Source organism: Berghia stephanieae, chromosome 8 (genome assembly GCF_034508935.2).
Source record: "Berghia stephanieae isolate SIO BIC M18660-M18661 chromosome 8, UCSD_Bste_1.3, whole genome shotgun sequence".
NCBI lineage: Eukaryota > Metazoa > Mollusca > Gastropoda > Nudibranchia > Aeolidiidae > Berghia > Berghia stephanieae.
Window position 1 is genome coordinate 40,461,943 of NC_088367.1, and position 23,750 is coordinate 40,485,692.

Here is a 23,750-nt window from a genome sequence, read left to right on the forward strand (position 1 = left end):
TTTGAACATTCTTTTGAGAAATTTATTTCTTGAAGAAAAGATATTGAAAGCAGTTGTATAAAAATTACAATGTAACATAATCAAACCAAAGACAGACAATAACAATAACATATAAATTAATACATTGAAATAAATGGACCAAAATTGGCGTCTTGCCTATTATATACTCTCAGATAACTAAACTTATTCTATCCCACGCCATAAAGAAGAGGGCGTCATGAAATTAATTTTTCGAATACAATCTGGGTGGTGTTTGACTGGAACGAAGAACCAAACTACCTTACACAGATATTCTGTTTGTTTTTTTCATTTTGGCAGGAAAACAAATGTTATGTCATTTGTCTCCAGCTATCTCATATTGTTAATAATTTGGCGTGTTAAGTTGGATTTAAATCATATCATATCAGTATAGGGATTCACTAAAATGGACCAAGTTTTCCTCAATTACTATAAACATTAGTAGTAACAATATTGGTTTGTTTTTAAGGGTTTTACGATGCTTGCGCCAGTAAAAAGGAACAAAATGGGATAGTAAAAAAGTTCTAGAATTATAATTAAAGCACCTTAGAAAAAGTAAGACAAATGCGAAATGGGAACAAATATGGAATAGGTGAAGATTCCATGAACATACCATCGATGTACTTAGTTTGAGATCACCTAAAAGGCCCATCCAGAAACGAGCACAGGATCCCATTAAGAGGAACACACTCAAACGCCTACACTATAAATTCAAAACAACAAATATAATAATGCATAATAGAGAGATGATTTACAAGGAAAAAAAATATCATCTCCCAAAACAATACCTATACATTTGAATGTTTCCCTCCCAGCCAAGGACTCCGGCCAGGGCCAGGGAAAAAAACAAGTAATCTCATTCCAAGACAGAGACAGAACGCAAATTGGAAAATCGCTTCAGAGGGATAGAAGCCACAGAAAGTGCCTTCCTGCCCAGTTTGGGAGGTCAGGATCTCCACCCAGTAAGTAACAATACATTACATAAATTGCACATAAAAATGTTAAAAAGGGAGAAACAGATAAAGGCAGAGAACAAAATTAAATGAAAAACACAACAAAAACATCCATTTTTATTATTTTGACATATAATAAATCCTCAGTCATATGTGTATTTTGAATCAAAAAGGCAATTTTTAAAGTCATTAACTCTCTCCTTAACGATCCTAATCAGAATTTTCCCAAAATGGCAGGCTTTCCCCAGCAGTAAAATGGAGAGAGAGAGAGAGAGAGAGAGAGAGAGAGAGAGAGAGAGAGAGAGAGAGAGAGAGAGAGAGAGAGAGAGAGAGAGAGAGAGAGAGAGAGAGAGAGAGAGAAAGAGAGAGAAAAAAAAGAGAGAGAGAGAGAGAGAGAGAGAGAAAGAGAGAGAGAGAGAGAGAGAGAGAGAGAGTAATGTAATTTCCTAAACTGCAAAACGACGTAAGTTTGGTCATTCTAATAATGCTATCTTTCAAATCCAGTCATCTTTATCTGGATCACCCGAGCATTGGTTGTTTTTTGATGTTAAGGGTTATCTGGCGCTTACGACACATTTAGATCATGTGTCAGCGCAAGTAAAAAGGAAGAATATGGGATAGCCAAAAAGTCCAAATTTACAATAATTAAAAGCATACAAGGGGAAGTAAGACAAAGGGAAATGGTTCGAATAGGGATCAGATGTAGATTCCAAGATCATACTATCAGTGTGCTTAGTTTGAGATCACCTAAAAGTCTCATCCAGACACAACCATCGGTCCTCACTAAGAGGAATACAATTAATCAAATGTTTACAGATCGTTAAAAATAATTTTTTAAAAATCTAAATGCATACTAGCAGACAGATGATATACAAGGAAAATAATATCAGCCCCCCCCCCCCGAAAAAAAACAACAAAAACCAAAAACAAACAAAACAAAAAAACAACAACTATTACTATACGTTTGACTGTTTCCCTCTAAGTTCAGGACTCCGACAAGGACCAGGACAAAACCAAGTAATCCCATTCCAAGACAAAGACAGATATCAACTCAGAAAACAGATGTAGGGGGATAGAAGACACAGCAAGTGCCCTCCTGCCCACCGTGGGGGGAAAAATTAATGGCCCCGCCCAGAGGCACACCAAGTGAGTTCCTGCCCAACACGGGAGGTCAAAGAATCCCTCCCAGAGACACAGCAAGTGATCTCCTGCCCACCATGGGAGGCTCTCAAACAAGATACCAGATCAAGATGGCCGTTCCTATTATAATATCAATAAACTGAATAGACCAATCTCTCGACCTTATGACCAGTGGCGTGGCATGCTTACAGTATAAGGTGATGCCAGAATAAAAAGAATCTTAAAACGTGCTATATTTATAAATACAAAAGAAAGAAGAAGAAATAAAGAAAAGACTTACTCAAAGTAAGAGGTGGTATTTACTATTTCTCAGTTTTATTATTTTTCAAAATGCTGCAATCCATTTTTAAAAGATGGATGTGGTGCCAGGCACCAAATCAACCAATATAGCCACGCCCCTGCTCATGACCAAAAGATATTGACGAGATCTATTGATTGTGACCTAGACCTTCAATCTGGTGTTTTATAGTTACGCCTGGCTAAATCAGTTTCACAATTATTGCAGTAAAACTATATCTACATAATATTTGCGTGTTACATAAGTCACTTTGTTAAACCGTTTAATATGTTTACTGTTTTTAGGGTTTTTAAGCTGCTTGTAACAGATAGATGTAGGTCATTTCATTGCAGCGCTAGTAAAAGGAAAAAATAGGAGATTCAAATCACACGAGAAATTGTAACACACCAAGATAGGTATACACACTAATAAAAACAAGTCATAGAAAAATGTACAAAGAAGAACATTAAAATCGTGAACGCTAACGTGATAAAAATGAGAAAAAGAATGTTTTGAAATGGTATGGAATTTACTCCAAAGCAATGATCTGACTTAAAATATAATACTATGGTAAAGCAATAAACATATAATTATATAATTAATTAAACATATAATTATATAAAAACATGAAAGAATATTTATGGAACCCCCGTCTCGAATCGGCATTATGTCGGAGAGAGTTATTAGTTACTAGTGATTCGTTTATTTTGTTTTTAAAGGAGGTTTAAGGCGCTTGCAATGCATTTAGGTCATATGAGTGAAAAGGAAGAGAATGGGATAGTAAAAAGGTTTAGAATTGCAACTGAAGCACCCATGAAAAAGTGAGACAAGGGGAATAGTTTCAAATAAGGAACAGATGTAGATTCCAACAGCACATTCTTAGTGTGATTTGTTTGAGATCATCTAACGTTTCATACTGACACAAGTACAGGTCCCCCTAAGAGTAACACATTCAAATGTTTACAAATCATAATATATGTAAAACAATAATAATACAATGCACAACAGAGAGAGGATTTACAAAAAAAAACATCATCTCCCAAAACTATAACTATTCATTTGATTGTTTCCTCTCAGCCGGGGCCAGGACAAAACCAAGTAGACGTCTAATCTCATTCCAAGACAAAGACAGAACGCATGTTGGAAAACAGATATAGGGGAATAGAACACACAATAAGTGCCTCCTTGCCCACTATGGGAGGTCAGGAACCGGCAATGGGCATGATCTATATTACATTTCCATGTGCTCGAGGTCATTGGTCACATTAGAATATGTGCTCAAAGTGACCCACTTAGTGAAAAGTGTTCACAGTTTTTTTAAGTATCTAACATCACGATTGGTCATTTGATTCAGCTTGACACATGGGTATGTTTATAACTTTTGTAAACAAAGCTGCCTGTTTACATTTCTTAAGAAATATCCAATCGTTGGACAGCAACAAATCATGTGATTGATGACCTGGTTGGACGAAAACATGAATATAGATCGCTCCCATTCAATGAATAGTCCCATGTGTGAAACGTGGGGATACTTTCTAACTGTCATGGTGAAGAATAATGATAAGTTCTAACATTCTACCAACCAAAGATTCCTATTTATCATTTCAACCCTGAAGATTTTTGCTACTTTTTAAAATTGGAAAAACATGTATTTAAAATGAACATGTGCATAGAAAGTTTTATTCAACTACCATTAACATGTAAAAATTAAAAACATTAGCTTTGATACTGCGCCTATAATTTGTCTCAGAAAAATGTAATAATAAATAGGCATGGGGTAAAAGTAATCCGGGTAAACAACGGTGTTAGGTTGAGTGAGTTAACTTTAAATTCACTGTCACAGGACCTCTTGCTCCCGACACAATACCGTCAAGAGACGATCGGTCACATTTATATTCAACATGAACATGATTTTTACATCCTTCAAAAATCAAATTGAAACATTAAGAAACAACTATATAATACGGTGAAAATGATAACACCACCCCCTCCCCTACAACAAACAAACAAACAGAACAAACAAAAATAAACAAAACCCCAAAACAACAGATTAACTATTTTCTTACCGATCCTTTTCAGTATTTTCCAAAAATGACAGGCTTACCCAGCAGAAAAAAAATAGATTTTTGAAACTCAAACACGCTCTCTACAAAACAACTTTATGTTCTTTTTAATCAAACTAAGATCATTCTTCAAAGTTTGTGAAGTACAAAACAAATCTAAATAAGAAAAATGTATAATATTGTGTCGTAACAAATGTGACGATTTTGCTGCAGGTGGCAAGGAGAAGATTAACCCCCCCCCCCTCCATACACACACACACACACACAAGGTAATAGCGTCAAAACCTAAATCTGGTCCAATTACGAGCATTTATTCAGGAAAACAAATCAAGTTTTTTAAAGGAACAGAACAGAAAACCAACAAAAAAACCCAAAAAAACTAAAGAAAATAAATAAATAAATAAATGGATTACATCCCCTTAGAGCGGATGATCTTTGACCTCAATGTTATGGCAGTTCTGGAACTCGATAGAAATTCTTCCCTTCAAATGGAGGAATTCAGAATTCAGCAAGTTTAAGACGTCATTTTCTATGGTGACATCGTCCTCTTTGATGGCAATAACTTTGCCAGACAGCTGTGCCATGGCGGAAAACGTCCCTGCAGAAATAATTAATTAGAGTTGATTAAGGCATAATATCGATGGTCGGGGGATCAAACCTCTGATTTCCCGATTTTCATGATCGGGGAATCAAACCTCTGAAGTCCCGATTTTCATGATCGGGGGATCAAACTAGTGCGGGGCGGTCCTTGGCAAGCTTAAGGACCACGGTCCTACGGTCCCTGGGAAATGAAAACCGCAAGGACCGGTCCTAGGACCGGTCCTTTTCGACATTGAACATTCCTGAGAGACTGTTGGAAGTTCGAACCGTTTTGACCTTTGGGACCGTGGGATCGTTCATTCTTGAACCGTTAAAGACTTGGGACCGCGAAAAGCGTGGTCTACAGGAGTAAAACACAAGGAGTAGTCACACTCATTTCAAATTGTAACCTAATTAGAGAAGAGGGGTGATGCCTTCTTTATTTGCTCACAGTACTTCATTGTTACTTCGATAATTTAGCGTGAATAAAATTTGAAATTTATCCCCATTAACGGAGATAATGGAATCACCCAAGGCGTTGATCGAGTTGTTCGTGGCGTTTATACACACACGCAACTCCTACCCCCCCCCCCCCCCCCACACACACACACATGAGAGGGCAGCGAGCATTGAAGAGTAAGAGAGAGACGTGAAGTTATAATAAGAGGGGGTGGATGCGGTAATAAGTAATAAGTGGGGTCGATGGTGGCTTTTCGCCAGATCTAACAAACCCAGCTACCCATTCACTGCTGAGTAGACAGGGATTCAGAAAAAACTCGACTGCACCCGGGATCGATCTCTGGTCCTTTGCGTATAAAGAGAGTGCTCTACCAACTGAGCTATCGGGGTCCCCAAATATTCTATTGGACCTTTTAAAAATACAGACGTTATAACTGTTTTTTTTGGAAGGAAGAAACTAATGAAACTCATATTATTTGATTAGTTAAAATACCAAACGAAATTTTAATATTATTGTATTATTTGAAATGACAACAATGCGATAGAAAGGAGTGACGACAAGAGATGGACAAAAGAAAACAAAAAATCAGACTTGCTACTTGCTAGGTTCGAGACACAAACACACACATCTTTAGTAGTCACAAACGTTTCAAACAATAACCCATTAGAGAAGAGGGGTCATGCCTTCATCATAGATCATTGTCATTGCGATCATTATGGTGTAGTATATTTTGAAATTTACCTCGTATAATGGAATCGTCCAAGGCGTGCGCCTCCTGTTCCCCCCATCTCACACACGAAAGGGCGGTTTGCGGAGTGGAGGGAGGTGGTCGTCTGCCTCTATGGTCGTCTGTGTCGTTTAGTGTATGGCAAAGGGGGGTGGGTGCGATTAATTAAGTGGGATGGGTGGTGATTGGTGGAAGATAGGCAAAGAACCGAGGCAATGAATCGCTGGGGAAGTTGTATGGCGCGAGACCGTTGAAAGGTGATAAGAAGTGAGGACCGCCGCCGGTCTTCCTCTTTGGGACTGGTCTCCGGTTCACAGCTAAAAGACCGTGGGACCGGTCCCAAGGACCGGTCCTCAGCGCGGCACTATATCAAACCTCTGAAGTCCCGATTTTCATGATCGGAGAATCAAACCTCTGAAGTCCCGATTTTCATGATAGGGGGATCAAACCTCTGAAGTCCCGATTTTCATGATAGGGGGATCAAACCTCTGAAGTCCCGATTTTCATGATCTGGGGATCAAACCCCTGATTTCCCGATTTTCATTATCGGGGGATCAAACCTCTGAAGTCCTGATTTTCATGACCTGGGGATCAAACTTCTGAAGTCCCGATTTTCATTATCGGGGGATCAAACCTCTGAAGTCCTGATTTTCATGACCTGGGGATCAAACTTCTGAAGTCCCGATTTTCATGATCGGGGGATCAAACCTCTGAAGTCCCGATTTTCATGATCTGGGGATCAAACCTCTGAAGTCCCGATTTTCATGATCGGGGGAATCAAACCTCTGAAGTCCCGATTTTCACGATCGGGGGATCAAACCTCTGAAGTCCCGATTTTCATGATAGGGGGATCAAACCTCTGAAGTCCCGATTTTCATGATCGGGGATCAAACCTCTGAAGTCCCGATTTTCATGATCGGGGGATCAAACCTCTGAAGTCCCGATTTTCATGATCTGGGGATCAAACCTCTGAAGTCCCGATTTTCATTATCGGGGGATCAAACCTCTGTAGTCCTGATTTTCACGATCGGGGATCGGTCTGATCCGCTCAAAATTAAATAAAACGTGCGCAACGATCGTATGTAGACTTTGATCCGCCGATCGTGAAAATGAAAATCGTGACTTCAAAATTTTGATCCGCCGATCGTGAAAATGAAAATCCGGACTTCAAAGGACAGAGACAACGCTGTAAACAACCAGGTACTCAATTTACACTTGAGTACAGTGAGAGAATGTGAGTAAAGAGTCTTTTCGAAGGAATCAACTATGCGCTCAGCGAGGCTCGAACCCAGGACCTTCCGATCCTAAAGCGAGTGTCATACCACAGCCAAAGTGATGCGAAGCTGCTAGAAGCCCCCGCAATCGTAAGAATCTGCCGATGCATTCTGCTGTCAAAATAGTTATATGCCACCTTAATATCTTATGAAATCCCGGCCGACGTGCTCAGACTTTGTGAACACACTGCAGGCCAGTGAAATAATTGGTGTTATGCGTTTAGTTAAAAGAAAAATTCATAACATCCGCCAGTCGGAATATATAACGTACCAAGAGACAAAACTGTGAGTAACCTTGTACGTTTACAGTCAGTCTGATTGATATAGTTTAGTGAGAACTAATCACCAAAAAAACGATAACAAAGAGCTGAGTGACGTGAATATCGCTTGAAATGAAATATAAGATATTCGTACATTGAGCACAATATTTGTTACAGTGAGTGACATAATCAGTCGGATGGTGATAAGGTTTGAACTGAGATATTGCCAAGTTTAGTTTGAAGGTCAATTTAAAAAAATTAAAAATGTTAAAAATTGAGTTCTTATCATAAATGATTAAATCAATCCTTTTGTACATCTTCGGGAAATATCACAGCTAAATTTTACTCCTAAATATTTTATACAGCTAATCAAGCTGAAAAGTATACTACCTTTCCAATACATCTGACCATAAATGAAAAATCACAAAATTTATTTAAAATTACGATTAAAATACTCCGGTGAACATATGTTTTCATAAAATGAAAAATAATATTTAAAAACAAACAAACAAACAAAACAAAGGAAATCAAAAATGTTCACCTTACGACTGATTTTGTCATGCACTGACACATTTACTCTTGATAAGGTACCTAGTTCGAAAAGGCGCTGCGCTGTGTGGCCTTGGGCAAGTCATCTGGCACTAGCTCAGTTTGCGGCGTCGCGCTGCGGGTAATCCCCTGGGTTATTCCAGTCTTCCCTTGGAATAGACCCTAGAGACGAATATCGCCAATGCGATGAATAAAGGGAATTTTATTTAATCCATTTTATTACTAGTTTGATAATGTATCGCGCACGTAAGACAGCGGTCAGTACAACAAACGGATATGAGAAGCAATTGTGTGTTGGCCAATGCAAACAGACCAAATGTCCCCCCCCCCAAATAAAAGAAAAAAGAAATTTGAATTAATGGTCAACTTTTCAATCTGCATTCATCCCTGATCACAAAGGAACATTCGTGTTCAATAAGTTTTAATGACTATTATGAACTTTTAAAATTGGGGCCAAAATTTCGTTTTTGTTGTAGCGTTCAAAACTGCTCGTTTTTTAAAGAAATCTCATTTTGGCCACAGAGTTCCATTTTTATCTTTATAGCCCCTGAGCTCAAAACTAGGTTCAGCGACATTAAATTTGGTATGTTTTCCCAGGGCAACAGACACCGTTTGTGGCACTAACACCCGCCCAGGCCAACACACCGTTAATACAAGTTTAGCACCACAACTACTATCTTGACTTGCATAGGATTTTTAATCTTAAGTTCTGCACGCAAACAGATGCCCCTCTTGTATAAATCTATTGTCTAGACAAAATCTTAGGGGGTTCCGGTAGCTCAGTTAATAGAGCACTCGCGTCATAAGCAAAGGGACCGAGATCGATCCTGGGTGTAGTCGAGATTTTTTCTGACCCCCCCCCCCCTCCTCTGTCCACCCAGCTGGATCTGACGGAAGGTACTTTGCGATAGACTAGCATCTTATCAAATGGGTAGCAAACGATTGTTATATCCTTTTCACGCTATAGACACCGGGATAAACTCCGGTTCTGTGGGCCTAATGGCTCCGAAGGACTACTTTTACTGGACAAAATCAGAAGACACTTACCTGTATAAATGTTACTCTTATTGGAGACGCTGGCAATAGCCCCTGTTTTACCGGACAGGGGGACTGTTGTATCGGTTCTGATGCCCATGTAGTCCTGAATGACACATTGTTGGTCCGTAATGGGCGCCATGAACACCCCGATTACTTCATTCGGCCCGTTGAATTTCACCCGGTATGGTAAGCCTGTTAATATACAAAAATTGATTTTTTCTTCTTATTCAAATATGTCCTCGAGAATAACTTTTAAATTTCTTCTTCTTCTTCAATTACGGCCAAAGTTTCGGGCTGAAGATTTTATGGCCGTCTTTTCAATAACAGGGGTTTTAGAGGGAAGCAGGGAGCGATTTTTTAGAAGTCATCAGTCGAAAGGGCTTGTTTACAAGCTGTTGGTAGGGAGTTCCAATGTCGGATGGTGGAGGGGAAGAAAGAGTAAAGGTGATGGTTTGTTCTCGAGTGGTGGATTTAAAAATTAAATGCTGAGTTTCTTGTTTTGTTGTTGCTGTTTTGTTTCAAATGGCAAGTTGGAATTTCAAGTTTTCCATTTTGTGCTTTGTGGAATATGAGTAGTTTGTTGATGGATCTTCTTCAGGTAGCGGATTTAATTGGAGTTCGTTTATAAGCCTCTCTCTCTCTCTCTCTCTCTCTCTCTCTCTCTCTCTGTGTGTGTGTGTGTGTGTGTGTGTGTGTGTGCGTGTGTCTGACTATCAGTAATGTTATCATTGTTTATATCCAATTGGTGGTTAATACTTTTGTTCCTTACATTTAACGCTCTCAAGATGGAACGTGTCTCTCTCCCTTCTCTCTCTCTCCCTCTCTCCTCTCTCTCTCTCTCTCTCTCTCTCTCTCTCTCTCTCTCTCTCTCTCTCTCTCTCTCTGTATGACTGTGAGTAATGTTATCATTTTTTACCTTCATGTGATGGTTAATACTTTTGTTTCATTACCTTTAACGATTTCGCTCTCAAGATGAAACGCGTCTCTCTCCCTTCTCTGTCTATCTGTCTGTCTCTCTCTCTCTCTCTCTCTCTCTCTCTCTTTTTCGCTCTTTATCCGTCTCTTTCTCTCTCTGTGTATGACTGTGAGTAATGTTATAATTGTATATATTCATAATACTTTTGTTCCTTACCTCTAACGATTCCCTCATCAAGTTGGAATTTGAACACCGGCTTCCCCTTTTTTTCAATAGAAAAATTGCCATGTCCTCTTTCCGACGAGTTGTTTATCAACTCCACCTGAAAAAAAAGACAAATAAAAGAAATATAAATAAAGATAAAAAACAAACAACAAAAAAAACAACACATTTTCGCATAATTCTATGATGTCTTGACAGACATAAAGAACATTGGTAAATCGTGGAACACAAAATTTTAAAAAATAATAAAGAAAGAACGGCAACACCATCTTTAATGTGTTCTTCCTTATACTGTGTAGTACCTATTTTGTTCTCTGAGATTTTAATTTTGACAACTCTTCCACGTTTTTATAATTTTGGGTGGACCTATTTGCACATCTGATACCCCACATCATTACGGGCTCATTGTTGTAATGGACATGCTCTCAAACCAACCAAAATAATGTTCAATGCAACAATGTTAAAAATGGCCCATAATACGCTTCAACAGTCGTGACGTCACTTCCCTCGTAATGTAGTAACTGGCTCTAAACTATCGGAACAATGGCGGACGCCCTTATGAAATATTTCTCCGACGAGCACAAAAGCGTATCTAGAGGAAAAACATTATAAATCTAATCATGTTTTGCCTTTTACACATTCTGATCACAAGACGTATGAAAAGATCTCGCCAGCATGAAGAATAAAAAGGATCGATTTTCTTTGTTTAGAACCGCGATGGCCGCCGTTGCTGGGCGACATGACATCAGACTATTGAATCCAATTGCGTTCGGTTATATTCTCATATGCCAATATGTGCACCTAGATAGAAGCCCTGGGTGGGATTCCCAACCTCCCATAGTGGGCAGGGAGGTACTTGCTGTGTCTTCTATCCCCCTGTATCTGTTTTCCAATAGCTTTCTGTCTCTGACTTGGAATGGGATTACCTGGTTTTGTCCTGACCCTGGCTGGGGTCCTTGGCGGAAAAGCAGTCAAATGTATAATTATAGTTTTGGGAAACATACTTTTTTCCTTGTAAATCATCTCTCTGTTATGCAATGTTATTTGTAAACATTTGAGTGTATTCCTCCTACTATTTACTGGAGGTTTGTGCTGGTGTCTGGGTGAGACTTTTAGCTGATCTCAAACTAAGTACACTGATAGTGTGCTCTTGGAATCTACATCTGTTCCCTATTTGAACCAATTCCCCTTTGCCTCACCTTTTCCTCAAGTCCTTTTAATTTTAATTGTACATATAGAATGTTTTTACTATTCTTCCCTTTTACTGGCGCTGATATGACCTAAAGGTGTTGCAAGCGCCGTAAAACCCTTAACCCTCTCCTTACCAACCATAGGAAAATCGTCACATTCGTTACGATACAACCGACAATTTACTCATTCTGATTTCTGTTGTATATCACAAATTCTAAAGAAATGATTTGATTACAGCAAAAATACTAAACACTGTGTTGAGAGCTCATTTTGCTGAACAACATTTTGCATAGAATACGCTTGTTACTTTTTTGTTTGATTAGGAAAAGTCTATTTTTGTGTCGGATGGGTGTGAATTTTCAGGGGAAATTCTAAAAATAGCTGGTAAGGAGAGAGTTAAAAACAAAACAATCACAGAAGCCAATAAAAAGTTCATAGCTACTTACAACTCTAGTAGCGCTGTCCTTATCGCCCGTCTCCTCAGACTGCCATGTAGCCTCACCAACAATTTTACATTTTACGCGGCCAAAATTGAAGGCTTTGACGTTGTTGATCCCTTTACCTATAAAAATAAATATGATGAAAATGAGAAGTACAAGATGTCATATCACAGAAAAATTAATGATTCGGCTATGCGGCCTTGAGGTATGACACTCGATTTCGGATCGGAAGGTCCTGGGTTCGATCCTCGCTCGGCGCATAGTTGAATCATTGGAAAAGGCTCTTTATTCAAATTATCTCACCGTACTCAGGTGCTAAATGAGTAGCTGGCCGTTAACAGTGTTGTCTCTGTCGGAAAAAAAGTCATATCGCCTAAAAGGAGTCATGTCTCGTCCTACATGTTAAGTGTTGGTGTAGCTCAAGGATTCCTTGTAAAGCGCTTTAAGCACGCTTAGTGGATATTGCGCTTTATAAAATCTCAATTTTTAAAAAAATACCTTAAAATAAATGAGAATTGAGTGGAGCAGGCACTGATGTTGATTAATAACAAGAAATAAAATGTGTAGAAAAGTGACAGAAGACAACAGGGAATAAACACTTTGAGGGGATGAGGATTCGAACCCACGACCAGACTGTTACGCACAAGAGGGACGCTATATAATAGCCACAATCCACCCCTCCAACAAAAATAACGTGGTTTCCAAAGTAGAATCTATCTTGAGTCTCTCACGCGAGATCTTGAGGTCATGGGGTCAACAACCAAAGTGCCATGAAAGTTTCTAATTCCTATGCTCCATTTTTCGATAACAATATGTCCACGAAGAACCATATATCACGAAAATTATTCAAAGTTGTCACTACCATCTTTAAAAAAACTGGTCGAATGAGGTCTTTGACTGACACTGAAATCGCTAAAACTCGTGTCACTTCTTTCATTCTTATCAGACTTGACTATTATTGCAATGCGCAAATTAAAAAAATAAAGGCATCAAAAATAATAAACCATCCTCTTGATGGAGTAGAAAGAATTCATGGAAAAGCAATAGAAAGGGAAGCATTCTCAATTACCAACAATAAAAAACATATTTTATACCATGAATTTAGTCTTTTACCATCTGGGAGAAGAATTGTCAGATTAAATGTAGAACTAACAAGTATAAATCAACGTTCGTTCCATCAGCAATAAAAATTTTGAATATTTCATATGGTACAAAAAAACCAAGGATTGATTCGTTGACTGATTAACTGATTAATTTATTTAATGTAAGATTAACTGACCGATTGATAATGATGATAATTTTTGGTGTCGAATTGCCACAATTGTAACAAATTGAAAACGAAATGAATATGTTTATGTTGTGTATATCGCACGTGTGAAAAGAGAGAGAGAGAGAGAGAGAGAGAGAGAGAGAGAGAGAGAGAGAGAGAGAGAGAGAGAGGGAGAGAGAGAGAGAAAGAGAGAGAAAGAGAGAAAATAAGTAGGAGTGAAATATCTGTTCAATGTTACAGTTATCGTTTAACGTTATAACAAGTGTAACTAAATGACAATTGCCATATTTATGGACAATAAAGATCTATTATTTTTATTATATTATTATTATAATTATTATTATTATTAAATTTATTATTATTATAATATTATTATTATTATTATTATTATTATTATTATTATTATTTATTATTATTATTATTATTATTATTATTATTATATTATTATATTATTATCATATCATTATATTCTATCATCATTATATTATATTATTATTATTATTATTATTATTATTATTATTATTATTATTATTATTATTATTATTATTATTATTATTATTATTGGTTGTCCCAATAGGATTCAGTTGTCTGATGTCACGCCACGCACACGGCAACGGCGGCCATCTTGGTTCTAAACAAAGAAAATCATTACTTTTTATTCTTCATGCTGGCTAGAACTTTTCATCTGTCTTGTGATCAGAATGTGTAAAAGTCAAAACATGATCAAATTTATGGCTTTTTTTCCTCTGGAAACGCTTTTATGCTCGCCGGAGAAATATTTAATACGGGCGTCCGCCATTGTTCCGATAGTTTAGAGCCAGTGTTACTAAGTTACCATGCGTCATTAGGAAGGAAGTGACGTTACGACTTTTGAAGAGTATTACAAGATTCAAAGATTGCAGAATGTTCAGAACAGGGCTGCGAGATTTGTGATGTTATCAAATCGTAACGATCCTATCTTTCCTGTTCTGGAAATTTTTCATTGGCTGCCGGTGAAGCAGCGCATTGAGTTCTTCTTCTTCTTCTTCTTCTTCGTTCCTCTGATGGACATCTATGGCTGCAGTCCGATATCTGCTATGAAGTCTGTGGTCCGCTTTAGGTCCTCAGCCTCACCATAGAGCTTTGTGTTGAGTGTTGTAGGGGTGACCCAGTGGTTCGAACGTTGCACGTTGTATAATGGGCAATCCATAAGCACATGTAAAGTGGTTTCATGGTCGGTTCCACATGGGCAATAAGGGGTTGAGTTCAAGGGGGCAGTGTGGCTCAGCGGTACGGTCTTTGGTTCGTACCCAAAAGGTATCGAGTTCGACTACCCGCCTCGTTGTGTGGCCTTGAGCAAGTCATCTCGCCTAGCTCACGTTGCGGCGCTGCACTGCAGTTGACGCCTGAGTTATTCCAGTCTTCCCTTGCGATAGACCCTAAAGATAAATTTCCCCTTTGGGAAGTTTTAATTATTTATTTATTTATTTTATTCTTTAAAGATTTTATGTTATTGTTATAGCTCGTTTCATGGCCTGACACCTTACTATTTAAATGAACTTGTATCTCATTATAAACCTTCGCGAAATTCCAGCTATGAGAGTTTATTTATTTATTTATTTTTTTTTTTGCCAAGATGAGGGTCATTTAAATCGATCGATATTTGAAGGACGAGTTTTCTGGCCAAATTTTAAAACATGGGTTTTTTTTCCAGAGTACGACATATGTGTATAATGCTCGTTTCCCCAAGACAAAACGCTGGGTCCTGAATTATTCGCTGGGTCACTACCGAGTTACCGACCTTGCACAAAGTCGCATGACTAATTACAATATGCGAATTGAGATATTAGAGAGAAATTAGGGAGCAGCCACCGGTGTCAGATGAAGATCTGAACAAGTGTGTATACACGGTGCCAAATAATTATTGAGCGTTTGTATAGATAGTATGCAGATGACGTCACTCAGGCCTTTGTTATTGTTTTTGCCATCCGCGTTTGTGAGTTGTTCTCACTAAACTGTATTAACCAGACTATAAAAGTTCATGGTTACACAGAGTTTGTGTGTTGGTCCGTTATACTTCCAGATGGCAATGTTGTGAACTCCTTGGCCATGCGCATTCTATCTATAGCGTGATATCCACTAAACGTGCTCAAAGCGCTTTACAAGGGGCCCCTGACCAACAGCAACATTTAACATTTAGGACGGAACATGACGCCTTTTAGGCGATATTACAATTCTTTTCGGACAGAAAACACTGTTAACGGTCAGGTACTCATTTTACACCTGAGTACGGTGAGAGAATTTGAGTAAAGAGCCTTTTCCATGAACTCAACCCAGGACTTCCCGATCCGAAAGCGAGTGTCATATCATTTGACCACATAACCGCGCAAACGTCTCAATTTGATATTTAATTTTTCAAAAATCAAAATGGAGCTGCACTAACGTCTCCTTACTCGTCCGCTTGTGTTCAATGTATGTGTTGTGTGATGCAAGCGAGGGTTCACATCGTAAAACGCTTTCTCTTGGGAGTTGGAATAGTTGTAATACCTATATTCTTCTTCTTTACCGATGGCCTGACACAAACCTACAAATAACATCAAAAGACAAGTCTTTGGCCACAAAAAACAAAACAAAAAACAAAAAAAAAACAATTAGTGAGTTGTATTCACTAGTTCAACCAATGGGATCCGTCCGCCGCTGTGTTGTAATGGTAGCACGTCTGACCGGTAATCAAAAGGTCTGAATTTCCATCCCTAGTCGAAGAAGATTTCTTTTCTAGCATTTTTCTTTCCGGCTTTGTCTGACACAATTTCATACACACTTCTGCCATACTCTAGAAAAAGCCATAATATTTAAAATTTGGCCAGAAAATCGTCCTTCAAATATTGATCAATTTAAATGACCCTCATCTTGAAAAAAAAAAAAACAAAAAAAAAAAACCCCTCTCAAAACTGGGACTTCAAATCAAATATTTACCTTGGCAGTATCTCTTAGCAAGAGCATCCAAATCATAGTTTTTGGCCATTGTGTGATCTGGAATTAAATGACGAAAGAAAAAAAACATGAATAGGTAACAATGGTTGAATAATAACAATAATACAAACAATGATTATAATAACGAATATAATAATAATATCGATTTAAATGACCCTCATCTTGGAAAAAAAAACCCTCTCAAATCTGAGAGTTATTTTTTGCCAAGATGAGGATCATTTAAATAGACGCATGCTTGAAGGGCGAGTTGTCTGGCCAAATTTTAAAATATTATGGGGTTTTCCAAGGACGGCATTGTCATCAGGCCGTAGCCATGGTTAAAATGTAGCCTGACACTGAAACCAAAAAAGACTGGCATTTTGACGTCAATATTTGGTTTTTGCACCGCCTAGTGAGTTATCGTTAGTAGTGCTCATGGAAACAAGTGGTCCCATTGGTTGAACTATTGAATACAACTCACGATTTGTTTTCTTTTGTGGCCAAAGACTGGCATTTTTACGTCATTTTGGTCAGTGTCAGCGAAGCCATCGTTATGTTATAGATAGTATGCGCTTGGCTAAGAAGCTCATAACATTGCCATCCGGAAGTATAACGGACCAACACACAAAACTGTGTGTATTCATGAACGTTTATAGTCCAGTTAATACAGTTCAGTGAGCATTACTCATAAACGTGGATGGCAAAAAACAATAACAAAGACATGAGTGACGTCATCTTCGAACTATCTATAGCCTGACACTGAAATCCAAAAGGATTGGCATTTGACGTCATTAGTGAGTTGCCGTTAGTAGAGCTCATGGAAACAAGTAATTTCATTGGTTGAACTATTGAATTCAACTCACGACTTGTTTTATTTTGTAGCAAAAGACTGGCATTTTTACGTCATTTTTTGGTCAGTGTCAGGCCATAATTTTACGAAGGCCACGGTCTTAGTGTCAGGCTGTAAGTTAACGATGGCTACGGTTTCATCCAAGAGCACCACGCTAGGGTCTGAGTTTCGGAGATACTTTTACCCACTCGTTCCTTACTTGGCAAAATTGTCTAAAGATCAAATGCTTTGACTTAGTGATGTTTGGAATAAAAGCTTTGTGGCCAAAATGGTAAAAAAAGGACAGTTGGGCGAGTCTTAATCATTTGATGTTTAGAGTCAAAGCTTTGTGGCCAAAATGGTAAAAAAAAAAAGACATTTGGGTAGTCTTAATCATTTGATGTTTAGAGTCCAAGCTTTGTAGCCAAAATGGTAAAAAAACACATTTGGGCGAGTCTTAATCATTTGATGTTTAGAGTCAAAGCTTTGTGGCCAAAATGAACAAAAAAGACAGTTGGGCGAATCTTAATCTATTGATGTTTGGACTAAAAGCCACGTGGCCAAAGCAAAACAAAAAAAGGACAGTTGGGCGAGTCTTAATCTTATGATGTTTGAAGTAAATGCTTTGTGGCCAAAATGAACAAAGACAATTGGGCGAGTCTTAATAAATTGATGTTTAGAGCCAAAGCTTTGTGGCCAAAACGAAAAAAAGACAGTTGGCCACGTCGAAAAAAAGACAGACGAGTCTTAATCTATTGATGACGAGAGTAAAAGCTTTGTGACCAAAATGAACAAAAAAGACACACAAAACAATTTGTAACCTTAAACGTTTTCTTTGTCTAATTCATACAATTTAGTGAGAACTAATAAAAATGGCTGGCGAAAACAACAACAAATAGCTGAGTGACGTCAAGTTCATTCTATTTATAAACGTTTATGGTTATACATAGTTTTGTGCGTTAGTACGTTTCAACTGACGGGCAGATGGTGTGATTATTTTTTTAAACACATAGCATCAAAAGATAATGCACCGTATATATATGCTAAGCAAGTGAGGCTTAATAATCTTAAACGATGAAAAAAAAACCCACGAAAGTTCTGAAGGTGTGACAAACCGGAACTCCCCCGCCCTCCCCCCCCCCCCCCCCCCCCCCCCACACACACACACCCCTCCCCAACACCAAATCAATTACAGACAAATGCCTTAAAGACTCATCCATCCAAGACCTAAACTAGTGATTAACTTTCACCAAATTTCGTCTATCAAATTGTTGAAGCTATGCGTTTAGGTAAAATGCTCACAACATCCGGGTATAACGTACCAACACAAATTATGACGATGTGTAACCTTTGAGTGTTTATAGTCTGATTGATATCATTTTGTGAGAACTAATAAAAAAATGACTGTCTAAAAACAATAACAAAGAGCAGAGGGACGTCAATTTCGTTCATTTTATAGATAGATTGCGCTTGGCCAAGGAGTTCACAACATTGCCATCCGGAAGTATAACGGACCAACACACAAACTCTGTGTAACCATGCACTTTTATAGTCTGGTTAATATAGTTTAGTGAGTACAACTCAAAAACGCGGATGGCAAAAACAATAATAAAGGCCTGAGTGACGTCATCTGCATACTATCTATAGACAGCATACATGAGGCGTTACTAAAATATTGTCTACAAAAACAACAGAGCCCAAGAGCCTGTGTTTATTCCTGATTTTTAAAAGTATAAAACAGACAGTAAAAATTGCTCACCGTCCTTTGGAAAAAAAAAGGTATATTTTTTTCTTACAACGACCGAAGAGACCCGAGCTGCACAAACAATCACATAAATAGGTGAAAAGAAATTGACGTCACTCAGCTCTTTGTTATTGTTTTAGTGATTAGGTATCACTACATTATATCAATCAGACTATAGATAGTTCAAAGATGACGTCACTCAGGCCTTTGTTATGGTTTTTGCCATCCGCGTTTGTGAGTTGTTCTCACTAAACTGTTTTAACCAGACTATAAAAGTCCATGGTTACACAGAGTTTGTGTGTTGGTCCGTTATACTTCCGGATGGCAATGTTGTGAACTTCTTTGCCAAGTGCATTCTATCTATAAACGACATAGTTTTGTGTGCTGGTACGTTTTATCCCATAATGAGCCAGGACACAACAATTATACAAAGAATACTTGTGAAAAGAATGAGGAGCAAGATCTCTCCAGAAATAAGTGACGAGCAGTTTGATTTTGTTAAAAGAACGGGTACGGTAAATGCAATTTTTACATTGAAAACAATAATGCAACGGTCACTTGAAAAACAAGAAACCACTTTATCTATGCTATATTGATTAATGCCAAGCTTTGATTCAGTACAGCACGAAACGCTATTCAAAGTATTAGAAAAGATCGGTGTAGACAGCAAATACCTTCAAATTGTGAAAAACTTATACTGGAATCAAACAACATGTGTCAAACTTGATAATGAAACATCGGACTTCTTCTACATCGAGAAGGGGGTAAGACAAGGTTGCGTCTTACCACCGGACCTTTTTAACATATATAGTGAAATAATATTCAAAGAATTGCAGGCACGAAAGGCGTCGTCGTTGGAGGGCAGAATATGAATAGCATAACGATGTTACTCTGATAGCATACTCTCTAGAAAACGTGCAGAAAATTTTAGATATACTGGTGAGCCAAAGTGAAGAGATGAACCTGAAACTTAATGTTAAGAAAACCGAATGCACAGTGGTCTCAAAGAATGACAACACCACCTTTCATATGTCAAGCAAAGAAGGGTTCATCAAACAAGTAAAGAAATTTAAATATTTAGGCACTATCATTATCCGTGACACTCGTGACATAGAGGATATAAAACAAAGAATAGCAATAGTAAATAATGCGACCAGTTGAAGACCAGAATGAGAGAAGTGGAAACATATATTTTATAAGCACCCTTTTATACGCTTGTGAAAAGTGGACGTTTGACAAATAATGTACTAGGAGGCTGAGGCATTTGAGATGTGGATGTATAGAAGAATGTTGAGGCTATCATGGACAGACAGTTACACGAACGAGGAAGTGTTGGCGAATGTGAGAAAGGGAAGCATGTTGATCGATACCATCAGAAAGAGGCAGTTACGGTGTCTTGGACGTGTGGAGAAGGGATGGAATAGAAATATTGGTAATATCTGGGATGATCGGAGAGAGAGAGAGAGAGAGAGAGAGAGAGAGAGAGAGAGAGAGAGAGAGAGAGAGAGAGAGAGAGAGAGAGAGAGAGAGAGAGAGAGAGAGAGAGAGAGAGAAGAGAGAGAGAGAGAGAGAGAGAGAGAGAGAGAGAGAGAGAGAGAGAGAGAGAGAGAGAGAGAGAGAGAGAGAGAGAGAGAGAGAGACAAAGAATGACATATCTAAATAGTCTAAGAATGGCCAAAAGTGATTGAAAAATCAACGTAGATTTCATGCGCAACGCAGAGGATCGTAATTCGTGGAGACAGCTGACCGGCAACGTAAAAAAAATCGAGCTTTATATAGCGCAATATCCACTAAATGTGCTCAAAGCGCTTTACAAGGGTCCCTGGTCAACAGCAACGTTTTACATGTAGGACGGGACATGCCGCCAGTTAGGCGATATTACAATTTTTCGGACAAAGACACAGCTGTTAACGGCCAGGTACTCATTTTACACCCGAGTGTGGTGAGAGAATGTGAGTAAAGAGCCTTTTCCAAGGACTCAACTATGCGCCGAGCGTGAAGCTTGAACCCAGGGCCTTCCGATCCGAAAGCGAGTGTCATACCACTGGACCACATAGCCGTTTATAAACAACGTACTCAAGAGTACAAGCCATGATTGATGATGATGATGATGGTGATGATGGTGATGGTGATGTTGATGATGATGATGATGATGTTTTATCGGGTTGGCGGATATTGAGAGTTTTTACTTAAATGCACAGCATCATTAGACTGAAAAAAAACTCAACACAACTAAACTTAATCGGATTGATAGCGATATTATTAGGGGAATGCGTTTGTCACCAAGTATGTCCGTAGCTATCGTTAACTTATAGATAGAATGCGCTTGGCCAAGGAGTTCACACCATTGCCATCCGGAAGTATAAAGGACCAACACACAAACTCTGTGTAACCATGAACTTTTATAGTCGGGTTAATACACTTTAGTGAGAACAACTCACAAACGCGGATGGCAAAAACAATAACAAAGGCCTGAGTGACGTCATCTGCATACTATCTATAGCCTGACACTGACCAAAAAATGACGTCAAAATGCCAGTCTTTTACCACAAAAGAAAAAAAAATCGTGAGTTGTATTCAATAGTTCAACCAATGGGACCAGTTGTTTCCATGAGCACTACTAACGACAACTCACTAGACAGTGCAAAAAAACAAATAATGACGTCAAAATGCCAGTCTTTTTGGGTTTCAGTGTCAGGCTATAGATAGTATGCAGATGACGTCACTCAGGTCTTTGTTATTGTTTTTGCCATCCGCGTTTGTGAGTTGTTCTCACTAAACTGTATTAACCAGACTATAAAAGTTCATGGTTAAACAGAGTTTGTGTGTTGGTCCGTTATACTTCCGGATGTCAATGTTGTGAACTCCTTGGCCAAGCGCATTCTATCTATAAGATACCGATGGCTACGGTATGTCCGTAGCCATCGTTATGTTATAGCCTGATACTGAAATCCAGAAGGACTGGCAGTTTGACGTTATTTTTTGGTTTTTGCACCGTCAAGTGAGTTGTCGTTAGTAGAGCTCATGGAAACAAGTTATTTCATTGGTTGAACTATTGAATACAACTCACAATTTGTTCTCTTTTGTGGCCAAAGACTGGCATTTTGACGTCCTTTTTTGGTCAGTATCAGGCCATAACTTTACGAAGGCCACGGTATGTCCCCTTGTGTCCAACCGTAGCCATCGTTATGTTATAGATAGTTCGAAGATGACGTCACTCAGGTCTTTGTTATTGTCTTTTGCCATCCGCGTTTATGAGTAATGCTCACTGAACCGTATAAACCTGACTATAATGGTTCATGGATAACTGTGTGTATCCATGAACGTTTATAGTCGGGTTGTTACAATTCAGTGAGCATTACTCATAAACGCAGATGACAAAAAACAATAACAAAGACCTGAGTGACGTCATCTTCGAACTATCTTTAGCCTGATACTGAAATCCAAAAGGACTGGCAGTTTGATGTCATTATTTGGTTTTTGCACCGTCTAGTGAGTTGTAAAGGTGTGTCACAAATTCCGTGTTTTGATTGGTCAAAGACCTACTGGTTAATTCTCACAAATCACACACGACTTAGAAACCAATAAGCTACAACACTTTGATACGAATAAAAACCCTATAATATGAATGATAGAAGCCTTGTAATTATTACTCATTCATTGATCAAGGGACTGAAGCAAGTAGCAAACGCATTCCATCAATTCGACTAAATTGAGTGCTCTAAAAGTGGTGGTTTACGGAATCCTGACTCACCCAATAACCTCAGATAAATTTTAAGTTTTTAAAAATTTCATAGGGCTTTTTTTTTGCAGGAAGAAAGAAAATGACGACGTATATATATATATATATATATATATATATATATATATATATATATATATATATATATATATATATATATATATATATATATATATATATATTAATATATGCAGGTCTGACATCCGAACCCACTTATGGGCCTAGTTTAACATTGGTGTGATGGACAATATTTTGCGTCATTTTTTTTTTTGAGATTTCCATTACAATGATGAGCCCATAAGGAATTGGGTGATCAGACCTGAAAATAAGTGCACGTTGGAGAGGAGGCAAAACTAGATAACTACATACCATAGCAGAAATTCTAAATGAATACATAACTTCTTACCTTTATGAACAACTTTTGGATCAATCACAGAATGTAATATCACTGTGTAAGGCAAACTCGTTATTTTAAGTAGATAACAATATTTATCTTTTGATGTAAATCTGAGAAGTTTAGAACTGCGCTCTGTATTTATAGAGAATCATGTTCGAGAACAAACTTTGTATGACGTAAGCAGGAGTTCATCAATTTGGTCATGATCGGAAATTTTTGTGACACTTGATTTTCTAAATTAATGTAGATAGATCTAGATAGATTTAATATTATGATTGATATATTATTATTTTTATTATTATTACAATGAGTATGACAGAAATCAGTAAAAACCCATGACTCAAAAATTTAAGAAAATTCCCATTTTAAGATGACGCAAATCAATTGCTTTTTTTTTTTTTTTTTTTTCAAATAAAATTGGAAACGAAGATATTGCTTGTGTCACTGGTTTTACAATTCGTCAACTGGAAAGTTTATGACGAAAACTCACTGACGCTATGAAGAGAGGGAATTACCGATCGCGTATTGACTAAGAAAGGCCAGCAGGGGTTGTTGTACATAAAATAGGATTCTGAACTTCGTTTTGGTTATTCTGATTCAGGAATACCGAAAAAGTTGAATTGGCTTCTTGAATTTAATCTGTGTGAATTTCTTGAAATTCGTTTAATAAGAAAAAGGTAAGGAATTGAGATGATTAATTTTTCGAATA

General features: G+C 38.0%; 2 protein-coding genes across 2 annotated transcripts in view; one reads left to right on the plus strand and one right to left on the minus strand.

Moving 5' to 3' along the window:
* On the minus strand, positions 1 to 23,188 carry LOC144978678 (uncharacterized). Its single transcript, XM_078925059.1, has 6 exons — positions 23,051 to 23,188; positions 16,333 to 16,389; positions 12,114 to 12,229; positions 10,471 to 10,576; positions 9,348 to 9,530; positions 1 to 5,049 (listed from the first exon to the last, which is right to left on the minus strand). The coding sequence occupies exons 2-6, from the start codon at positions 16,379 to 16,381 to the stop codon at positions 4,871 to 4,873; spliced, it is 633 nt and encodes a 210-aa protein (XP_078781185.1). The 5' UTR covers positions 16,382 to 16,389; positions 23,051 to 23,188; the 3' UTR covers positions 1 to 4,870.
* Positions 23,189 to 23,578: 390 nt separating this feature from the next.
* Positions 23,579 to 23,750, plus strand: part of LOC144978677 (uncharacterized) — a 10,894-nt gene continuing 10,722 nt past the window's right edge. The window contains exon 1 of the mRNA XM_078925058.1: positions 23,579 to 23,718. The gene's annotated coding sequence lies outside the window, so the exon portion shown is untranslated. The remainder of the gene's footprint in view (positions 23,719 to 23,750) is intronic.